At 37.0% G+C, this 22,923-nt stretch overlaps 1 protein-coding gene across 2 annotated transcripts in view; it reads left to right on the top strand.

Annotated features, from left to right (window-relative positions):
- zgc:123010 (uncharacterized protein LOC641500 homolog) overlaps positions 1–20,352 on the top strand; it is a 76,073-nt gene extending 55,721 nt beyond the window's left edge. The window contains exons 14-16 of one of the 2 annotated variants that reach the window (XM_039774579.1): positions 3,806–3,908; positions 17,216–17,343; positions 18,197–20,352. In XM_039774579.1, the coding sequence (XP_039630513.1) occupies positions 3,806–3,908; positions 17,216–17,343; positions 18,197–18,332 (367 nt within the window). In that variant the 3' untranslated portion in view covers positions 18,333–20,352. The remainder of the gene's footprint in view (positions 1–3,805; positions 3,909–17,215; positions 17,344–18,196) is intronic. The other variant, XM_039774570.1, reaches the window with a different exon arrangement.
- The last annotated feature ends 2,571 nt before the right edge of the window (positions 20,353–22,923 follow it).

Below are 22,923 nucleotides of genomic sequence, written 5' to 3'. Positions count from 1 at the left end.
GCGGCCATTTTTATATAGGAGGAGCCGGAAGTGGAGGAATGCTGGGAAGGAGGCGTGAGGGATGACGGGATTCGTGACGTCAGGGAAGATGGCGGAGGAAGGGCGGAAGTGGACGTGGTGCGGTCAGGTTATGATGGCGGAGCGTCTTTTTTCCTGAAAGAGAGAGCAGAAAGGTTAGTACCCCGTCATTCCCTACCGACAAACGTCCTTCGAAGCGATTTTGAGTCCGCCCGCGGCCTCCTACTCGCGCATGCGTGAAAGAACAAAAAGAGTATGATATTTCAACTATTTTGAGAGAGCAGGAGATTGAAAAGAGGGAGACAAATATTTTAAAGCATAATTCTGCCATTGGATTATTTTCACAATATCAGGTATTATGAGTTGTGAATGTAAACATAAAAAGATAAATCAATAAATAAAGATTAAGTACAAAAACACATTAGTAGGTTTAGTTTTTCACCAGTTGGTACAGTCTCTTCACATACCTACCTGTAGTTCAGTAGTGACATTGCCAACTCGAGAATTTTATAAGGTTTGTATCGCTTTATTGTTAAACAGCCTTTTTAAATCAAAAGTGATTGGTTAGCAACAATATGCTGATCTTGTATGCTAACCTTGTCAGTCTCTCGATCAGTGCCTTTTTATCTTCAAAAAGAATTTCTCCTGTGTGAAGTGGCTGGTGAAATATTGTCAATAAAACACAGACTCCTGAAAAATAAACCAAAACGTTACTTACTAGTGATTTTTTTTGTCCATATAGTAAAGGTTTTGTTGACCAGAGCATTCTGACTTCAGGTATTTGAATTACGTCTTGATATACAAGAAGTGCCAAGAAATGCGGGAGCTCATCATAATGAACATCAGACTCATGCAGCCTGAAATTTGACTTAGTGTGTGCTGCTGTAGTAATTGCTGTGTACATACTTTATCTTGGGCTGAAATTATATAAGGGATTATTTGTATCTAATATTTCCCTCTTGAGCACTGGAGATCCAATGAACGGAACACATTCAAAGCAAAACCATTGGTATGCTTCACTAACACTTTAATCAGAATTGATCATGCTGTCAATATCAGCTCCTGAAGAACTGTCACTGTTATCACACAGTAAATTGCTTTCATCAACAAACAATTTACACACCCGTATTCGGCTTGCTCTGTCCCTACAAATGCTGTGTCAACGCCAGACCTCTTTCGCCAGCCACTGTTCACTGGGTGAATATATGCAGGAGGCACATGTTGGGTAACTTTCTGTTTTAGAATTAAAAGTTACCAGATTTAAAAACTAACAGCAGGAATATTTATTCAGAAACCAAATATGAAATTCTTATTAATATATTTTGATTAATTTCCAGACCCCTGAAGCCCAGGTTGTTATGGAGGCTAAAAATATTTTTAGTAAATTATTTATTTTATTTCAGTTAGTCTTTATAGCTACTTTAATAATTTTGTTTAGTTTTAGTTGAATGAAATAATTATTTTATTTCCGTTTACTAAAATATTTTTATTAATAGTTTCAGTTTTGATTTTATTTTTCATTAACTATAATAACCTTGATTGCTTGATCTCCTAAAATTTACATCAACACCTTGCATATTTCAGCAAAAGTAAAGTTAACCACAAGGATGATAGAAGAAAGAATGCAGAGCAAGAGACTAGAAGTAAGAAATAGGGTACGAAATGAAAATACAACCTGACCATTCCATCATCAGGCTGACAGCACAATCATCAGGAATTGCTAATATGGTGCTACATGCAGACCTACCCATATGAAACTCCTAACTGATTCTCTATAACAACTGTCCACTTTCATCCAGTGTCGCCAGTTTAATCTAAATAAACACATGAAAACCTTAGTTTGAAAATTGTTAGTAGCCTTGAGTTTTCCTTTAGATCGTACATCCTGCTTCTTAATGCTCTGGGTACAAATGCAGCAGCAAGCACAATTCTTGAGCTCATTTCATTAAAGGATTAATTTTGTTTGTGACTTTAGTCACTGTTAAACAAATGTCAGGGAAAAAATTAATTTGCCTCCTAGAAAAATGTTTGACAGCCAATAAAATTAACATGGCTTACTATCAAAGGCTTCAGGTACAAGGATTTTCCATTAGAAGTATATTTTCTGTTGTTGATTTCTGTCCTAGAAATTTGATATTTTGAAAGTTAGGGAAGCATCTTAGTATATCATTGCCTGAATCTGAAAGTTATGGTGAATCGCCATGTTCATTAATGCCCCAGATTCCTTCCCCTTAGTATTCAGAGCCTTGGACCGGGTTCTCTATTTAAAAGGTAAGTAGGATATAGTATTTATGTCTGGCTTTGAAAAGAAAACTATACAGTAATCCCTTGCTATATCGCGCTTCGACTTTCGCGGCTTCACTCTATCGCGGATTTTAAATGTAAGCATATCTAAATATATATCACGGATTTTTCGCTGGTTCGCGGATTTCTGCGGACAATGGGTCTTTTAATTTATGGTACATGCTTCCTCAGTTTGTTTGCCCAGTTGATTTCATACAAGGGACTCTATTGGCGGATGGCTTAGAAGCTACACAATCAGAGCATGTATTACATATTAACTAAAACTCCTCAATGCTATAAGATATGCTTCCTGCGCGGTGCTTGATTGTTTGCTTGTCTCTGCCTCTATCTCACCCTCTCTGACATTCTCTGCGCCTGACGGAGGGGGTGTGAGCAGAGTGGCTGTTTGCACAGAAGCTGTTTGCCTAGTGGATACGGACGCACCTCTAAGAAATGCCGCTTTATCGCGGTGCTTCCAAAAGCACACTTATTGATTTTATGAATGTTTGCTTTAATCTCGCGCTCTCTCTTTCTCTCCCCAACGTTCTCTGCGCCTGACGGAGGAGGCTGTTTGCTTAGAAAATACTGACACTCCTCTAAAAAATGCCACTTTATTGCAGTGCTTCAGTAAACTTAAAAGCACACGTATTGATTTTTTGATTGTTTGCTTTTCTTTGCGAGCGCTCTCTCTCTCTCTCTGAAATTATCTGCTCCTGAAGAGAAGATATATTTGCATTCTTTTAATTGTGAGAAAGAACTGTCATCTCTGTCTTGTCATGGAGCACAGTTTAAACTTTTGACTAAAGGGTGTTATTTCATGTCTAGAGGGCTCTAATAATGTTAACAGTGTGGGAGAGGTTATAAGAGCTTAAAATATATAAAAATAACCATACAAACATATGGTTTCTACTTCGCGGATTTTCATCTATTGCGGGGGGTTGTGGAACGCAACCCCTGCGATCGAGGAGGGATTACTGTATATATATATATATATATATATATATATATATATATATATATATATATATATATATATATATATATATATATATAATATGTGTGTGTGATAAATGAATGGCATCTGATACCTACCCTAACTTGTCAATCCACCATAGAGAGTTATGTCGTCCCTCGTTTTATCTAATAGGATTCTCTTGAACCTGTCCTGCATTGTGGCATTCCTTATAAAGATTTTTCTTAAGCCAAATACTTGCGTAGTAAAGTTGAATGTCACAGTGAGTATTAAGGTAGTTTTATACTTGAGGAGGTGTTTGTTATGAGAAAATTTGAAATTCTAACTATCCTCTTATATAAAGAGAAAATTTGGGCAGTGTTTCATATAGCTGTATGGCTAAAGAGCATGTACTGATTTAGTTAATATAAATTTTGTATAATTACTGATAATAGTTTAAAATAAATGTGAATCTCACCGTTTGATTTATTTTGAAATATTAAACTTTTTTTCTTGTTTTTAATCATATGTAAAAATATTTTAATTTTCTAGTTATGGAGAGATCAACAGCATAAGAATTCTTCATGAAAGATTTTGCGCCTTTGTTAATTTTAAGAGTGCAGCTGCAGCAAGCAGAGCGAAAGAGAAGCTTCAGGTTTGTCTTTAAGAATTTCTTACACAAAGTTTTCCTTACCTGAGGTTTTATGCATATATGTATGTAAACTAGTATTACTTTTACCTGCAACCGGAACCTATGGTGAAAGTCCAAGCGAGTAAAACTAAACTAATTATCATAGGTAATACATTGATTCCCATTTTCTTCAACTATTACACACAAATGTTTTTAGCATCAAGTGCTTTGTTTTGGTTTTTTTTTTTGGTTTTTTTTATTCTTGAGTTAAGTTTGAATAAACTTGGGTTTTAAGTTTGTTTTGCTTTGACATGCAATTTTGTTCTATGTAACTAACAAACTTTTTTACCTCATTCTCATGTTTTTATACATACTATTACAGGAAAAATTATGCTTTTCATTAAAAACTAGAATGGGAGTTATTTACAAAATGTATTACTCTTAAAAAGCACCCATTAGTAAGTGAGGGTTTGGGATTTTCTGTAATATGTAATTGAGTGAAGGAGGTGAATTTAAGTGCCATAGCAGCATGCTGAGAAGAGAAACAACAGGAGTGTTAATAAAAAAAGAGCATTTCATCCACGGATGAAGCAGAAATGGAATTAAGAAAGCTGATCCCGATGCTTTTTTGAAATACGAAAGTGAGTCGCATCTCGTCATGGTATGGCAAAATGATATTACCTAATGTCTGATCTGCTTGCAGTGATATGGGTACCATAATTATACATTCTTTTCTCTTCTCGGACACTTTTTGTTTATGTTTTAATTATAATTCTAGGCGTATGTGTGGAAGAAATTAAAGCAGGTTTTTTTTTTTTTCCCTACTATTCTAAAGGAGACTGTTTAACATCATACCCTTGGTTTATTGTTATTATTGCATTAGGGTTTACTATGCTTATCTATGGCCACTTTTTAACACCACTCCCTGGGTTTACTGTCTTAATATTTTAAGACTGTTGATGATTATATTTTATGCTTATAGCCTGTTAATGATTATATTTTATGCTTATAATATTTAAACTTTATCGGCAATAGATATCTATACTTTTTAATCCCCAAATGCCGCTGCTGGGGGGCTTGTTTTGTTTTGGATGTGCTCTGTCTCTAGGTTTGTCAGAGGACCAGGGGCCTCATGTATAAACGGTGCGTACTCACAGAAACTTTTCCACGTTCAAATCGCGATGTATAAAACCTACACTTGGCGTAAAGCCACGCACTTTTCCGCGGTACCTCATGCCTTGTCGTATGCAAGTTCACCGCTCGGTTTTGCAGACTGACGGCACCCAGCGTCAAAGCAATGGTACTGTTCCTGTGTGGTTACTCATTATTTTCATGACGCGGCTTTATAAATACACCGAAACTAACTGCATATTGTTTATTAGTGTAATGCATCTGATTGTAATTAACTCGTAACAATATAATGGTCCAGGGAACAGCCATAGTATTCCAAATACCATAACTGCTTTAGCGTTGTTAATCTCACTGCACCTTCCTCTTCTTCTTATTTTTCTTCTTCTTTCAGCTCCTCCTATTAGGAGTTGCCACAGCGGATCATCTTTTCCCATATTACTCTCACTGCACCACTCGGAGTATTTATATTGCTGTATCTGAGTGTGAATCACAGCAGCAGCTGATCGGAAAGAGAATTATCGGTATACAGTTTCATGGACACGCTGTCTCAGCCAATGCAAAACGTTTTAAAGCCTTTCCTGTACAGACCTCGCGGTTCAGAAACAGTTTAATCCCAAGAACTTTAAATGCAGTCAATCAAGTGCTCCTTGTAGAACTGTGTGTACTTATAAGTACAATCACCCCACTGTAAACTTGCACTACAGTTATAATATCGCACAACCTGAGCCACTTTATAAAGCGCGTATTTACATATGATAACGATATCATTTTTAAGGTGAAATGCAGCAAAATATGTTTGTTAAATTATACAGATAAAACTTTAACTTCATTTAAATAATCTATATTCTTCACTGGGAGTGTCATTAAGGATAGAATAATTAAACATGTACTACGAAGATATTTCAATGTTCTTTAAACGTTTTGAAGAATCGGCGCTAAGCTTACAGATGGCTTAACGTCTATTACAGAGCTGATTGTATGGCGATCGGTTACTTGGGGAAAGAAAAGCACTGACTGCAGTGACGACTACGCCAATATATATTGAATATAAAACAGAAAGAGAAACTAACAACACAGCAAAAAACGCAGCGACAAATTTCGGCAAAAGTTAAATGCTTGTGTCATGAGCACAAGGCGGCTATGCAGTGTCTGCAAAGGACGTGGCCATCCACCGTGCATGACATTGGCGGGCGAAGGAGCCACCGATTCTTCCTCTGCCCAGTGCCACCACAAGCCTAGAGCCCCTGAGTACTGCTGCAATAAATTATTTCATCAAGTGAAACACATGTTTAATAACGTGCTTTAACTCCTATCATCATGAAAATGACATCACGTATACATCTCAGTATTTTAGTTATTCAGAGAGCTGTAATATCATGAATGTAATGGACTCTGTGTCCAGTTGGAGGAAGAGAGCCAGTTTAAGACGCAAGTAGTGATTCACACACATAGAGCATATAGAAGATCAAATACAAAACAAAGCATTTAACGTGCTACTTTAATTACGATGTGATTTGAGAAACTGGTTAATTAAACGATTTTAAGATGAAGTTTATGATGTTCTACTTTAATGACAAAATAAACTACGTGATTAAAGTGGAAATGTCGAGATTGAAGTTGACATTTCGTGCTTTTTCCCCACCGTGTGCCTTTTTTCTCTGTACCCTAATAAGTTTACATATGACACTCAGACAGTGGGCTTACAACTCGGCTTTTCACTGCGACTTTGATATGTGACTTCTTTTTATTTCCGGCACTGTGCGATTTTTTTGGATGTGAGCTTTCAAGTTTCTCCAACACGCTATGTCACTCGATCAACTTCCTTTTGTTGATTATACCACGGTTTATTTGAACAAATAGTATGTTTTTCCTTTGCCTCCACTTGGTATTCGCTGAAATACTTATATTTTCCCCCGTGCTTTTCCCATTGTCTTTTCACAGAAGGCTGCGCTTAAGGGCGATTAATATTATTTTGCATATTCAAAGAGGCGTAATTCTGGGAGGAGTTGGGGCGTTACATAAAGCGCGTGCACGAGCATTAGTTTTCACGCTGATCGGGATTTATGTAGCGGAAGAATGTGGAAGTTGGAGTATGCACAGATTCCTGCATCTGGATTTTTCTGTGCGTAAGCACATTTCGGCTTTTGTGCTTACGCCATGTTATAGTGCGAGTTCTACGCACGGCATTATACATGAGGCCCCAGGACTTTGTGAAGTGGGGTCCAGCCTCATGTGGGGAGGCAAAATGGGGGGGTGACATCTAACACTGCAATGACAATTACATAGTTTTTAACTGACCACAACCTATCAGACCCCTGGAGATTTCTAAATCCAAACTCAAGAACGTATTCCTTCAACTCACCAGTGCATCATTGTTACTCAAGAATTGAATATTTTTTTATAGATAATAATTTCTTGCCTGCAATTATATCTTACAAGTACGACGCTATTGTTATTTCCAACCATGCCCCTTTGATCTTGGAGCTAAAATCATTAGGCTCCACACACTCATCTCGCAGATGGCGTCTTAACCCACTTCTATTAGCAGACGAGAACTGTACAGAATTTATATCCAAAGAAATCAGTTTCTTCCTAGAGACAAATACATCCTCAGAGGTCTCTGCAGTAATACTCTGGGAAACTCTAAAGGCCTTCTTAAGAAGGCAGATTATTTCGTACCTTTACCGCAGAAATAAACCAATCAGGTATCCGAGCTAACCAGCAAAATTACTAGAATAGGTGAAGAGCATGCCAGGTGTCCAAATGAGGCTCTTCAGGAAAAGGCAGACTCTGCATTCAGAGCTCAACCTCTTAACAACCAAAGAAACTGAACAACTCATTTTTAAATCAAGACATCATTACTATGAACACGGAGTGATAGCTAATAAGCTCTTAGCTCAACAAATCCACAAGCAAGAAGTTCGCAATGCAATCCAAGCAATCGCCAACACAAACAGAGATAAAATCATTGACCATAAAAATATAATGCACACATTCAGAGACTACTATAAATCCTTATATTCTACTGAGTTTAAAAAAGACAACACACAGTCTAATGCATTTCTAGATACATTACAGATATGACAAATAGATACTTTTAGTGCAGAGGAACTGGATAAACGCTGTCAGAATTACTAGATGCTATAAAGTCGTTTCAAAGTGGGAAAGCAGCAGGCCCTGATGACTACCCTGTAGAATTTTATAAGAAATTCTCCACTCAGCTAGGTCCCCTCTTATTAGCAACATTTACAGAAGCTAGAGACAATCAAATTCCATCTCAAACATTTCGCCAAGCATTAATCACCATCATTCCTTAACAAAATAAGGACTTACAATGTGCATCATACAGACCAATTTTACTTCTGTATAATGATGTTAAGATACTCGCCAAAGTCTTAGCTAGAAGGCTGGAGAAAGTGCTCTCTTTGGTTATATCACAAGATCAAACTGGATTTAGTAAAGGCCAACACTTAGCTTCCAATCTCCGACGCTTGTTTAATGTAATATATTCACCAGCAAAGTCAAACACCCCAGAGATGATGATATCGTTGGATGCAGAAAAAGCATTCGACATGATGGAGTGGAACATTTTTTACTACATTAGAGAAATTTGGGTTTGGCCCGAATATTTGTGCATGGATCAAACTACTGTATACCAATCCAGAAGCTTCAGTTTGTATTAAAAACATTTGTTCAGACTGTGTTTGTGTGTGTCCTGCGGTGGGTTGGCACCCTGCCCAGGATTGGTTCCTGCCTTGTGCCCTGTGTTGGCTGGGATTGGCTTCAGCAGACCCCCGTGACCCTGTGCACGGATTCTGCGGGTTAGAGAATGGATGGATGGATGGATACTTTAAACTAGAACGTGGTACCAGACAAGGATGCCCCACATCACCACTGCTATTTGCAATCGTCTTTGAACCACTGGCAGTTCACTGTCGAAATGTTTATCAGATAAAGGAGATTATCAGAGAATGACTTGAAACAGAAAATTTCTATATATGCAGATGATATGGTACTGTATACAGTATATCAGTCTTAACAGCACTTACAGAATTTCAAAAGATCTCTGGTCTCATAATGAATTTGAATAAAAGTTTGCTCTTTCCAGTGAATTCTCAAGCATACAGTATCAGATTGGACACCTTCCCTTTTATCATTGCAGATCAGTTTCGATACCTGGGGTAAATATCACAAGTAAATATAAAGCTCTTTATCAACAAAATTTTGCCATCTGTATGGAAAAAATTAAGCAAGACTTGCATAGATATATATATATATATATATATATATATATATATATATATATATATATATATATATAATATATAGCACAATCAGCAAAAATAGTAATTGACACACTAGGAAATTCCTCTGTAAAGTACCGGGGGCCTCATGTATAACGCCGTGCGTAGAACTCGCACTACAACATGGTGTAAGCACAAAAGCGGGAATGTGCGTACGCACAGAAAAATCCAGATGCAGGAATCTGTGCGTATGCAAACTTCTATGTTCTTCCGCTACATAAATCCCGATCAGCATGAGAAGTAAAGCTCATGCATGCGCCTGCTGTCCCGCCCCAACTCCTCCCAGAATTACGCCTCTTTGAATATGCAAATCTATATAAATAGCCCATAAGCTCAGCCTTCTGTGAAAAGACAATGGGTAAAGCACGGGGGACAATATAAGAATTTCAGCGAATACCAAGTGGGGGGAAGGAAAAATGTACTATTTGTTTGTTTAAACAGTTCTATAATCAACAAAAGGAAGCTGATCAAGTGACAGAGTGTTGGAGAAACTTGAAAGCTCAAGTTCACAAAGTCGCACAGTGCCCAAAATAAAAAAAGTTGTCACATATCAAAGTTGCCGTGAAAAGGCGAGTCATGGCCCACCTTCTGAGTGTCATATTAAAGCTTATTAGGGTACAATAATTAAAAAAAAAAAAAAAAAGGCGCACAGGGGGGGGAAAAAGCATGAAATGTCAACTTCAGTCTCGAAATGTCCACTTTAATCACACAGTTTATTTTGTCATTAAAGTAGAACATCATAAACTTCATCTTAAAAATGGTGTTGGGCGGCTCTAGGCTCGTGGCAGCCCTGGGCAGAGGAAGAATCGGTGGCTCCTTCACCCGCCAATGTCAATATGGTATCTTATGCACGGAGGATGGCCACATCCGTTGCGGACACTGCATAGCCGCCTCGTGCTCATGACACAAGCTTTAACTTTTGACGAAATTTGTTGCTGCGTTTTTAGCTGTGTCGTTATTTTCTCTTTCTGTTTTATCTGTACTAATAAAAGGCAAAGCCCTCACTCACTGACTCACTCACTCATCACTAATTCTCCAACTTCACGTGTAGGTAGAAGCTGAAATTTGGCAGGCTCATTCCTTATAGCTTATTTACAAAAGTTTGGGCAGGTTTCATTTCGAAATTCTACACGTAATGGTCATAACTGGAACCTATTTTTCTCCATATACTGTAATGGACTTCAGCTGGATGACCGTGGGGGGGCGGAGTTGCATGTGACATGATCACGTCTCCCACATAATCACGTGAACTGACTGTGAATGCAGTACGTAGAAAACAAGGAAGATCTCCAAAGAGCGCTGAACAAAAAACACTATTTCACAATTGAGAAGGCAACAAAAGATTATGAAGCAAGTGATGCATACAAGCATATTCATAAGTGCAGCTACTGCGGAAACAAAGCACGGTGTGAACCGTAAGTGTAAATTAAGTTTATAGACACACTACCGCTGCCGTTTGTCATGTCTACGACGAATATGGTATTCGCGAGATACAAGTTTAATGAGAAGACATAAGGTATAAACGAGACTTTACATCACTTTGTAACAGAGTTAAAATTGCTGTAGCAAGAAACTTTTAAGTGCCGGGTCTTAGCTAACATTAAATAAAGCCGTTGACATCGCACGAGCACAGCTGAGAAGCTTCGATGCATGTACCCCGAGCTGCTCATGTCAACTGACTTTGCAGGACTGGAAAAGATTAATTTAAGTTCATACACACGCTACCGCTAAATATTCGCAGGCAATTTCCACAACTTAATACCGGGAATGCCTGTTGAACATCTTACATTCACGAGTACCGATTTGGGTGATGAACACTTCGATGAATGAAACCTGTTATCTTTACAACGGTTGACAAACACGGAATATAACTTGAACACAACACATCCTCCAAATACGAACCTGATTGAAAGAAATAATGATAATCAAATCCTTGATGACGGCAACACTCATAACGGTCACAAAACTATTACATTGACAATCATGTTATTTTTAAAATGTTTCCTTTTCTTAGCACAAGCACAGCTGAGAAGCTTCGATGCATGTACTCCATAACACGTTAAAAAAAAATAACGCATTTAATCACACTTTGCATTCCAAGCAAAGGGGAACATTTGTCAATGTATGATTTCCTGGTATATCGATTACATTGATGCACACATCAGAGCTACAAAAATGTAAGAGTCGGAAGAAAGCGTGTTGCTAGGACTGATCGGAGGCAAATTTCATTTCAAAAGACTACCCGACGGAAGCCTTGATAAAAGCATGGTTTAGTGCAAACTGTCCAAATACAAACCTGACTGAAAGAAATAATGATAATCAAATCCTTGATGACAGCAACACTCGTAACGGTCACAAAACTATTACATTGACAATCATGTTACGTTATTTTTAAAATGTTTCCTTCTATTAGCACAAGCACAGCTGAGAAGCTTCGATGCATGTACTCCATAACACGTTAAAAAAATAACGCATTTAATCACACTTTGCATTCCAAGCTAAGGGGAACTTTTGTCAATGCATGATATCCTGGTACATTGATTACATTGATGCACACATCAGAGCTACAAAAATGTAAGAGTCGGAAGAAAGTGCATTGCTAGGATTGATCAGAGGCAAATTTAATTTCAAAAGACTACCCGACGGAAGCCTTGATAAAAGCATAGTTTTGTGCAAACTATGGAAAAATGAGTTTGCATACCACCAACGCACTTCAACCTTATGGTACCATCTAAATGCAAAACATGTTACAGCGAGCACAGAAACTGCACTAGCAGTTCGAGTACCAACAAAAGGTGTCAACAGCCCAAACCTCATTAAAAGACTGGCTTCAGGACCAGAATTAGTAAGTCAACATCGGTAAAACTTACAAATTCTCTTGCAAAATGGATTGCTTTGGACTGTAGACCACTAAAAGTGGTGGAAGATAGGGGGTTAGAAATTGTGCTATGGTTAGCGTCAGGAGATCCAACTTTCCAACTGCCGTGCTGAAAGACTATTTCAAGTAAAATTCAACAGCTTTATGACACTGAAAAGCAAAATTAGATGCATTACAGAGCGCTGACTTTGTGGCTCTTACTGGGAATCATTGGACTTCCGTGACCATTTGTAATTTTAATTACATCTAATTACAAAATGTTCAATGATCGCACTGTTTTAGCCTAATGTACAAAATAATTTTGGCTAAGGTTACTCAGAGTTTAAAGGTGAAGCTGGTCAAATTACCTTTTATGTTTCTGACTTATTTTTTTAAGAAGAAAACTGCACTTTATGTTGAAATTTTGGTTATTATTATTTAAAGACAATACCATTCTGAAAATGTACTTAAAGTACTTAAAATACCACTTTATTTATAAGTCTGCCCAATTTTAGCCAGGGATGATATTTTTGTTTCTGTTTTGAATTGAAATGGAGTTTAAATACATTTTTTTTTTTCAGAAATTAAAAGAGCTTGAGTTTACAATATTCATGTCCATGTCTATTATTTGATTCTGTCGCCCACTAAAACCCTTTTAAATTAAAAAAAAAAAAAAACATTTGCAATTTGGGGCAAATTTTCATGTACGATTAATCAAGATTAACTAATTACACAACCTCTAATTAATTAGATACATTTTTTTAATCAAGTCCCATCCCTAATATATATATATATATATGTATATATGTGTGTGAGGAAATATATGTATATATGTGTGTGTATATATATGTGTATGTATGTATGTATGTATGTATGTATGTGTGTGTGTGTGTATATATATATATATATATATATATATATATATATATATATATATATATATACACAACGATTAAGCAGGTTTCATTTCGAAATTGACCGCATAACGGTCAACAACGTCCGACATGTTGAACTTCCTTATTTATGGCCCCTTCTTCTCGAAATTTGGTAGGTGGCTTCCCTCCACTAACTGAAACCAATGTACGTACTTATTTCGGTAGTATGATGCCACTGTCAGCCGCCATATTGAACTTTTCAACGGTCTTTGTTACTTATGGGCCCATCTTCAAGAAATTCTATCGATCAAAGAACTGTCACTTACCGAGTGGTTTCCATGCCCGGAGATACCACCTACCTTTTCCATTCTCTTTGTTACATATTGCACGGCCATATCAGGCTCACTTTTGATATCCGGAGGAACATTCTGTCTTATGTATTGAATGACTGGGACAGGTTCAAGGTGTGGACTGATGACGGTACAGGAGATAATTATACTACACAGGAGCACTAGAAGAGTGAAATTCTTAAGCCCTTCACCTATGGTTCTGCATGCGAGTTGATGGCTGCCGCTGAATTGTTCGGTTGTCGCTTTCAAGTGTACCGAAATGGCCAAATATTTTACACCTTTCGACAACCGCCAATGCCTCTTAAACATCTTAGATTGACAGGTGACGATTTCAGTAGTGGACACTTTGATGTTTATGAATGTTTAAACTCTCAAAAGCTGGATGTGATTTTATCGATGAAACCGGTTGTGTGCTTACAACGCTTGACAGATGCCAAATGTCACTTCAACACAACAAATCCTGCAAATACTGTCGTAATTGAAACAAACCATGAAACTCAAACCGATTATGACAGCAGCATTCCAAGCTGTGAGATTTGAGACAAGATTACTGTTCACATGGCCAACTGTAAGTTACATGCTCAAGAGTAAGCTCAGCGCACAGCTTGGTCATGTTACAACCGGAGGGCCGAACTGACAACATGGTATACAAAGAGATCCTTAACAAATAATTATTGGCATATTGTCCCTCAGTTTAAAAAGGTTTAATTTTCTTCTTCATAAGAATTTGAATGCAGTACTTCGCCGCTGCGAAGCGCAGGTATTTTGCTAGTATATATATACGTACTTATTTCGGTGGTATGACGCCATTGTCGGCTGCCATATTGAACTTTCCAACGTCACTAATTCTCCAACTTCCCGTGTAGGTAGAAGGCTGAAATTTGGCAGGCTCATTCCTTACAGCTTACTTACAAAAGTTAAGCAGGTTTCATTTCGAAATTCTACGCAGAACGGTCAACAACGTCCACGATGTTGAACTTTCTTAATTACGGCCCCATCTTCACAAAATTTGGTAGGTGGCTTCCCTGAGCTAAACGAAACCAACGTACGTACTTATTTCGTTGGTATGATGCCACTGTCGGCCGCCATATTGAACTTTTCAACAGTCTTTGTTACTTATGGGCCCATCTTCAAGAAATTTGGTACACGGGTTCCCAACGCTAACTGAATCCTACTTACATACATATATACGTCCATAGCCTGTAGCTCGGTCACCGTGTGAGGTGGCGTTGGGTCCCCCATCCCAACGCCTCCCACGTTGTTGGCTGCCTGCCTATATAAGACTGTCCGTCGCTCCGGTCTCTACATTCCCTTCCTTGCTTCGCCACGGGATTCATGTCTCCCTACTGATAACTACAGCCTTTTTGTTTAATCCACGGCTTCTCCACTGTTTTATTGTTTGTTTATTACAATTATAGTTATTGTATAGGGGTATTAGACTTACTGTACATTGCTCAGGTACCCATTTCCTTTATCATTCCAACCCCCATTACCATGTCTATCGAGGTGATCACTATCGATCAAAGAACTGTCACTTACCGAGTGGTTTCCATGCCCTGAGATGGCACCCACCTTTTCCATTGTCTTTTTTACATATACTGCACGGCCATATCAGGCTCACTCTTGATATCCGGAGGAACATTGTGTCTTATGTATTGAATGACTGGGACAGGTTCAAGGTGTGGACTGATGACGGTACAGGAGATAATTATACTACACAGGAGCACTAGAAGAGTGAAATGCTTAAGCCCTTCACCTATGGTTCTGCATGCGAGTTGATGGCTGCCGCTGAATTGTTCGGTTGTCGCTTTCAAGTGTACCGAAATGGCGAAATATTTTACACCTTTCGACAACCGCCAATGCCTCTTAAACATCTTAGATTGACAGGTGACGATTTCAGTAGTGGACACTTTGATGTTTATGAATGTTAAAACTCTCAAAAGCTGGATGTGATTTTATCGATGAAATCGGTTGTGTGCTTACAACGCTTGACAGATGCCGAATGTCACTTCAACACAACAAATCCTGCAAATACTGTCGTAATTGAAACAAACCATGAAACTCAAACCGATTATGACAGCAGCAATCCAAGCAGTGAGATTTGAGACAAGATTACTGTTCACATGGCCAACTGTAAGTTACATGCTCAAGAGTAAGCTCAGCGCACAGCTTGGTCATGTTACAACTGGAGGGCCGAACTGACAACATGGTATACAAAGAGATCCTTAACAAATAATTATTGGCATATTGTCCCTCAGTTTAAAAAGGTTTAATTTTCTTCTTAATAAAAATTTTAATGCAGTACTTCACTGCTGTGAAGCGCGGGTATTTTGTTATATATATATATGACAGCAACACTCATCACTCACAACAGTGACAAAACAATTACATTGACAATCATGTTACGTTATTATTAAAATGTTTCCTTTTCTTTTTCATTACTTCTTTAACACACTACTTCTCTGCTGCAAAGCACGGGTATTTTGCTAGTATTCAATATATATTGATTTGGCGGCCCTGTGCAGGTGCACAGTTTGCACATGCCTCAGGCCGCCCCTGCAGTACTGTCTCTTTCAAACATACTAACCTCCAATTCCTATCCTTACTTTTCTTTCTCCAAGTAACCATAATGGACGTTAAGCCATCTGTAAGATTATAATGCTGATTCTTCAAAACATTTAAGGAACATTAAAATATCTTTGTAGTACATGTTTAATTATACTATCCTTCACGCCCGTCCCAGTGAAGCGTACAGAGCGAGCGGAGCGGAGCGCCAGATCCTTGCTAGCGTAGCAACACCATTTACTTTAATTATTAACAATATAGATTATTTAAATGAAGTTAAAGTTTTATCTGTATAATAAACATATTTTGCTGCATTTCATCTAAAAAATGATAAAGTCATCATATGTAAATACACTCTTTATAAAGTGGCTCAGGTTATGCAGTATTATAACTGTACTGCAAGTTTACAGTGAGGTAACTGTACTAATAAGTACTAACAGTTCTACAAGGAGCAGTTGATGGACTGATTGAGTGCGTTTAGAGTTCTTGGGATGAAACTTTTTCTGAACCGCAAGGTCCATACAGGAAAGGTTTTGAAATGTTTGTCATATGAGAAGAGGTTCAAATAGGAAGCATGGCTGAGGCAGCTTGTGCTTGATGCTGTGTACCGATAATTCTCTTTCCGATCAGCTGCTTTGAGTGGTGCAGTGAGAGTAATATGGGAAAAGATGATCCGCTGTGGCAACCCCTAACGGGAGCAGCTGAAAGAAGAAAAAGAAAGTGCAGTGAGAGTAACAACGTTAAAGCAGCTATGGTATTTAGAATAGTTTGATCATTCCGTGGACCATTATATTGTTACTGTTAATTGCAATCGGATGCATTAAACTAATAAACAATATACGGTTAATTTCAGTGTATTTATAAAGCCGCGTCAGGAAAATAAAGGATAGCCTCACAGGAACAGCAGCACTGCTTTGACGCTGGGTGCCGCCAGTCTGCAAAACTGAGCGGAGAACTTGCGTACGACAGGGTATGAGGTACCATGGAAATGTGCATGGCTTTACGCCAAGTTTAGGTTTTATACATCGCGATTTGAACGTGGAAACGTTTTTACGCAACATTTCTGTGCGTACGCACCATTTATACATGAGGCCCCTGGAACCAGCCAATATCAGCTGGTTGTCCTCATTTGTTATTAGTAAGCCTGGAGTTAAGAGGAAAAAAAGGCATTATTTTTCAAATTTACAGTATGTGGAACTCTATATGTTATTAATGTTCCTTAATTTTTTCTGCATGCATTGTGTTTCAGGGCAAAGAGATTGAAAACACTAAACTGGTAATCCGATATCCAGACAGACATATTTCACAGGCGATCCTAATTCCGCAGCAGGCACCTGAGTTGTCAGTACCCTTATCTGCACAACCTTTCATCCCTGGGTAATGAATGTTGTTTCAGTAGAGCTGCAGTTTTAAACTTTACTTGTTGTTACTGGTCACATTCTTTTGAAATCTTAAGCATCATGCCTATAAAAAGTATTCACCCCCTTTGAAAGTTTTCACACTTTATTTTTATACAGCATTTAATGATATTAGAATTAAATTGACTTTCATGATGCTAATCAACAGTAAGACTTATTAATGTCAAATTGAAAACAGATTTCAGCAGTGTTATCTAAAATAAATAACAAAATATGAAAAACAAAATGATTAATTGCACCCCAATGGGGGTGAAATTGTGTTTAGGTGCTGTGCTTGCAGCAACTGCTTATATAAACATATTGTGAATTTGTTACTTTTTTATATTAATCCCACACTGTTGTGACAAATGTAGAAAATCAATTGTAAGTTTTTGGTCAAATTTTTACTCTTTAAATTGAAACCTTTGTATTGCAGGTAGCATGTTGAATAGTCACGAATGCTGCTACCTCATAACTCTAAAGGCCTTCTGAATTCCTGGTGTAGTTCCTGCTTGTGTAGAGTTTTTACATTCACCCCATGTAGGTGAATTTCTCCTTAAGTCTTTTTCCTGCATCTTATAGATTTGTGTAAGATTAATTTTAACACACTGCATCGAAATATCTTGTATAGATTAGGCTAATATCTAGACTGAAGTGAGAAAGCAGGCAGGATTGGTACCTGTTCCCTGAGACCCAAAAGTGGAAAGATGGATGGTTTATAGAGGATATCTTTTGGTGTGTATTGCAGCCATCAGTATATGCAAACTTTTTTTTTTCTTTTGAACTAGTCCTTATAACTTTTATCTCCTTTATTTCTTAATTTCCTCCTTTAGGTCCAAGCGTAGAGGTCCTGTTAATGGCAATGAGTGTTATTTTTGGAGAACCACTGGCTGCTACTTTGGTGACAAGTGTCGTTACAAACATATTCCTGAACATCGTTCGAGGGACAAGAGACTGTTGCAGTCATAAGCACTGTATTACACAAATTCCAACTGAGCGCTGGCATGGAAGCTGTGCTCTCAGGTCTAAAATGGGCATAAACACTTTTATTGGAAATTCACCTAGAAGGGTTTTGGATAAAAATATATTTCTTCTAATTGGTGTATCAGTATATTTATGCAGTCGAGGAGAATGTTAATTTTTTTAGCTGTTTAACAAAGGGTTTGTGTATTGTTTTCTAAAGGTTTTTAAATTTCAATAGCTAAACAATCTTTTTTGCTAGAAAGCAATGTAAGACTCCCACACTAAATTTGTGGCCATAACTTAAAAGGCAAAGGTCTCCTGAAACCATAATATCCATAAATGATTAATGTGGGATAAGTAGTATTGCACTGTCACTTTTAGATACTTTGATTTATAACAAATTTATCAGAGTGCCTTTTTCTTATTCAGACATCTGGCCATACAGGGTAGTTAAATAATTAGTTGTTCTTTTTCTAGTACTAGTGGACAATCGAACCAGTTAAGGGCTATGGCAGTGAATGTACGTCATAATTCTTAGTTACTTATTAATACATGAATAATATATGATGCATTTATTAAAAAAAGGTATTTTGTACATTATCAAGGGATGGCTTGCTTGGTAATGTCAGTCGTTCCCATAATTCCTGTGCCCCTTACTTCATATGTATCTCATGAACTATATGTAGTATCTCCTTACACACTGCCTAAACTGGAATGAAAAGGCAGTGATCTGGTAAGAATCAGAATACCATAACCTTTACTGTTTACATTATTAATTCCTTCAAGTTTATCTGTTAATTCACACTTTGATGTTTCCATTAGTTTTCTATTCAGTAGAATTCTGTAACACTTTGTGACCTAGGTGCATTTTGAGAAAGTATCCAACATAAAGTTCAAAACAGTAATTCTTTACAGCATTTGTGCAATAACATGCTGGGAGCTGTTACATGAGATCAGATTTCATCACATATAAAACTTGCTTTTTTACCGTTATTTTCTTTTTTTTAGTATATAGGCAACCTTATCTGAATATTTATTTCTTTAATTTTATTGTATTTCTACAATTTCTTTCTATGGTTTTTTGCTATTTTATTCAAATTTTTAAAAAGTTCTACTGTAGTGTTTGAAATGCATCAGTAGGTGTCAGGAGAACCCAAAGCTTCAGTCTACAGTTCAGATGCCAGATTGTAGTATAATTTGGGCTGCAGTTAGATTGTGGTTAGTTTGCTGCTACATGTTAGTGCTGTAGTGCACAAGCAACACCTGCATTGTTAAGGAAGTCCGTTTTGTTTAGAATATGCATCATCTTATCAGCTGTCATAGAAAATAATGCTTTTGAACATATAAAATGCCGATGTATTCATAATCACTGTATTTGTTAACATTTTAATATTTTTAAACTTCTTAAACATTAGTATGTATAAATCTCAGTGCTTTGTATTTATTCATATTTATTTTTTTCTTTTTTGTTTACATGATTTATACTATTTATTTTACTGATTTTAAACATTTGTTCCTAATGCATTACCTTTTTTTAATCACAATCAGATTAAAGAAACAGTTTTGTGGTAACAATATGGAAAACGTGAAAATGTTATTTCTTTTCATTTCAGTTTTATTTTTTTGTGGTGGGGGTTTTAAATTAATATTTGTTCATCCATTTTTTGAAAATGGGTTGCTATTTGCCTTTTTTTCACAAAGCTTTCAAAGTGTAATATGTCATTTTTAGTTTTTGCTTTAAGTTGAGTATATACACAGATGAAATCTTCACAAAATAAAGTTTGTACTGTATTTTACAAGAGTGCCATATTTAGATTTTTGCTCAGGGTATCTGACATTTCTTTTTAAGTTGTTTGAAATTTTTATATTAAAAAAAAAAATCCTTCATTTCCAGTATGTAGTTATAGCCGGTGGCTGCTGCTTTCTTTTTGATGCGGGTGTTCAATTTAGGATGAAATGACTAAATAAAACAAAAGGGAAAGTGAATCAATAAGTGAGATTATACACTTTTTTATCTTATATTTTCTTGCCCTATTTGGTGTTTATCACATTTATGAAAGTGGAATATTTAATTAAATTGAGAATCACACCGTTTCACTGAGACTCACTTATAAATGTCTTTTTTGGGTAGTACACTGTCTCAGATATTCAGCTTGATAAGGTTTTGCATTGCCGAGAATCATGTACTTTGTTCTCTTCACCTTTCTGGACTCTTTAACATATCAAACTTTTTTTTTTTTTTACATTATATTTACAACAGTGCTTTTACAATACTATGCTTACATATTTCTAGATAGATAATATTTTATTTGTCCCAATAGAAAATTCAGCTCTAACAGAAGCTCACAAAATACAAAAATAGTAAAACAACAACCACCACCAACCTCAGACACTAAGCATTTTAAGAATTACAATAACCAATGACAAAAAATAACTCTGACATGGCTAATAATAAGAAAGTAGTCACAGTCTAGTTGTGCTGATGCTGAGTGGAAGACAATTCACTTTTCATCAAGAAACAAAGTTCACAACCTGATCCCATACTGTCTCATCAACCTCTCCGTTAGTAGAGAATCATCAAAGATTTTTACAACTGATATGACCTGGTATTCTTATGCAGTAGATTCTCTTTCTCAGATGTTATGTAATATATAGATACATATGTGGATATATTAAAAATGGGTAATATCTGGTCAGGAATTTGTTCAGGGCAACACTCCACTCACAGTAATGAGATGGCAGCAGCGGATCTTAAAGTTGGTCCTTGGGATTACAGAACAACATTTTTGTCACTTTACCAAATAAAGACTGTTTCAACCCAATGGCCAGTCTGTGAAGGTGTGTCTAATGCAGTAAGTGTCACTTTGAAACTTGCTCTGCTTGCAAATCCTTTTGTACTTACTCCTCCTGAGTCGATCTGTGTCATGCCACAATTTGTCTGTGCTCAGAAGTTCGATTAGGATGACAAGTCTGAATGAGGTGCCCTTTTGCTGTGTTTGGTTATTTCTTCTGTTGAATCAGGGCCCAGAAGCTCATTTCTTTATTTGAGGCTGGAAGGCAATTCCTATTAGCCCAGCTAAAGCAGGACATTTAATAGTAACATTAACAGTTTGTTTAACAAGAAGGACCTAAGCTAGAAACAAAAGAGAAAAAAATGTTAAAACTGCATGGAGGTTGACCATTTTTTGGGAACCAAAGCACATATCTAATAACATGGACATTTGTAATTTAGTAAACTTCTAAAACAGGTATATAGAAACCTCCCCCTTATGGCACGTGGACTTTTGCTGTCTATTCCTATCTACCAGCCAGTTCCTATATTGCTACCAGAATGCACTTAGAGGGCTTGTAGGCATCAACATGAGTAAGGGGATAATCTGTTCCTGCCTTCATGACTGTGAGCAATTGTTTGTTTTTTGTGCTGGTGTCTGTCTTTGCTTTCTGCAACTGTTTGCTCTTGACTAGTTAAAACAGCATTAAAAATGCAAGTTCATTGCAGTTTTTTTTTTCCTGTGCAGAAGTCTTCTTTGGTTGTTGTCTAAGGGGAGCTTACAGACAGAATTTCTAACAGAATCAGCATACAGAAAAAACAGTATCTTTTATATCAGTGTCTTACTTATCAAATTGTTTTTCAAACTGTCAAACCAGAGTAAACAGGTCTTGGGAACCTTGAATAGTGCACTTGGCAAAAGTCATTAATCGCCTGTCCAAATATTTAATTGTCACTGAGTGGTACTCATTTAGATGTGTGTTATAGGTCTTTTATATGGGACTAGAATTACTTTGAGCCTTTTTAAAGCACTAGTTAGAAATGACAGTGACCAGTTGACATTACAAAGGTTTAGCCATTTTGGAAGGATTTTGACAACTTTGGGTGATTTGTGGGTGGTTATCTTAAATGTCTACCACATGTGATGTTTATTTAGGTGTAGAAAAACATTTATTCACTGTAAATCTTAATACAAGGCACTTTATTTTAAGCAAAAAGATGAGTGTAAGATTTAATTAGCCCATTAGAAAGCAAGTTGTTGGTGGTGGGTGATGTCAGTGGTATTTCTTTCATTGTTCAGTACAGCTTACAGGGTCTGACACATGCATTGTGTTCTCAACTTTTGTTTCCAGTTTGCCTTTGCAAAATTATGCCAAGATTTTTTGTAGTTGAGTTCCAACACCACAAGATTGAAACCCTAGGTTTAAAATTCGATGAAAATGCCATTTTAGTTTTCTTCACACATTCCAAAGATTGCAGATTATGTTAATTGTCAACTCTAAATTTAACACTACATGAGCAAGTCTGGGTGTGCATAAGACTAATATCCAGGGCTTGTTGCAGCTTTCTGCGTGATGCTAAAGGGATAGGCTTTGGTATGCTGTTCATTGATATAAGAAATACTGTTGTGCCATGACTAGTATGGCTGCCATAATATTCCAGGAGAAATGTGTTTGAATCGAGCTAGATTAACCATACCATCCATACCAACTCAAATGTGGATGAATGACGTTATCTAAAATTATCAAGTCTTAGCCCAAAACTAGGTAATGGACTGCTTAAGCCAACATCAAAACAGGAACAGAGCGTTAACAGTGCACCTGTCCA

This window comes from Polypterus senegalus, chromosome 1 (assembly GCF_016835505.1).
Source record: "Polypterus senegalus isolate Bchr_013 chromosome 1, ASM1683550v1, whole genome shotgun sequence".
NCBI classification, from domain to species: Eukaryota; Metazoa; Chordata; class Cladistia; order Polypteriformes; family Polypteridae; genus Polypterus; species Polypterus senegalus.
Note: the sequence above shows the minus strand (reverse complement) of the source record. Positions and strands in the feature narration are given on the sequence as shown.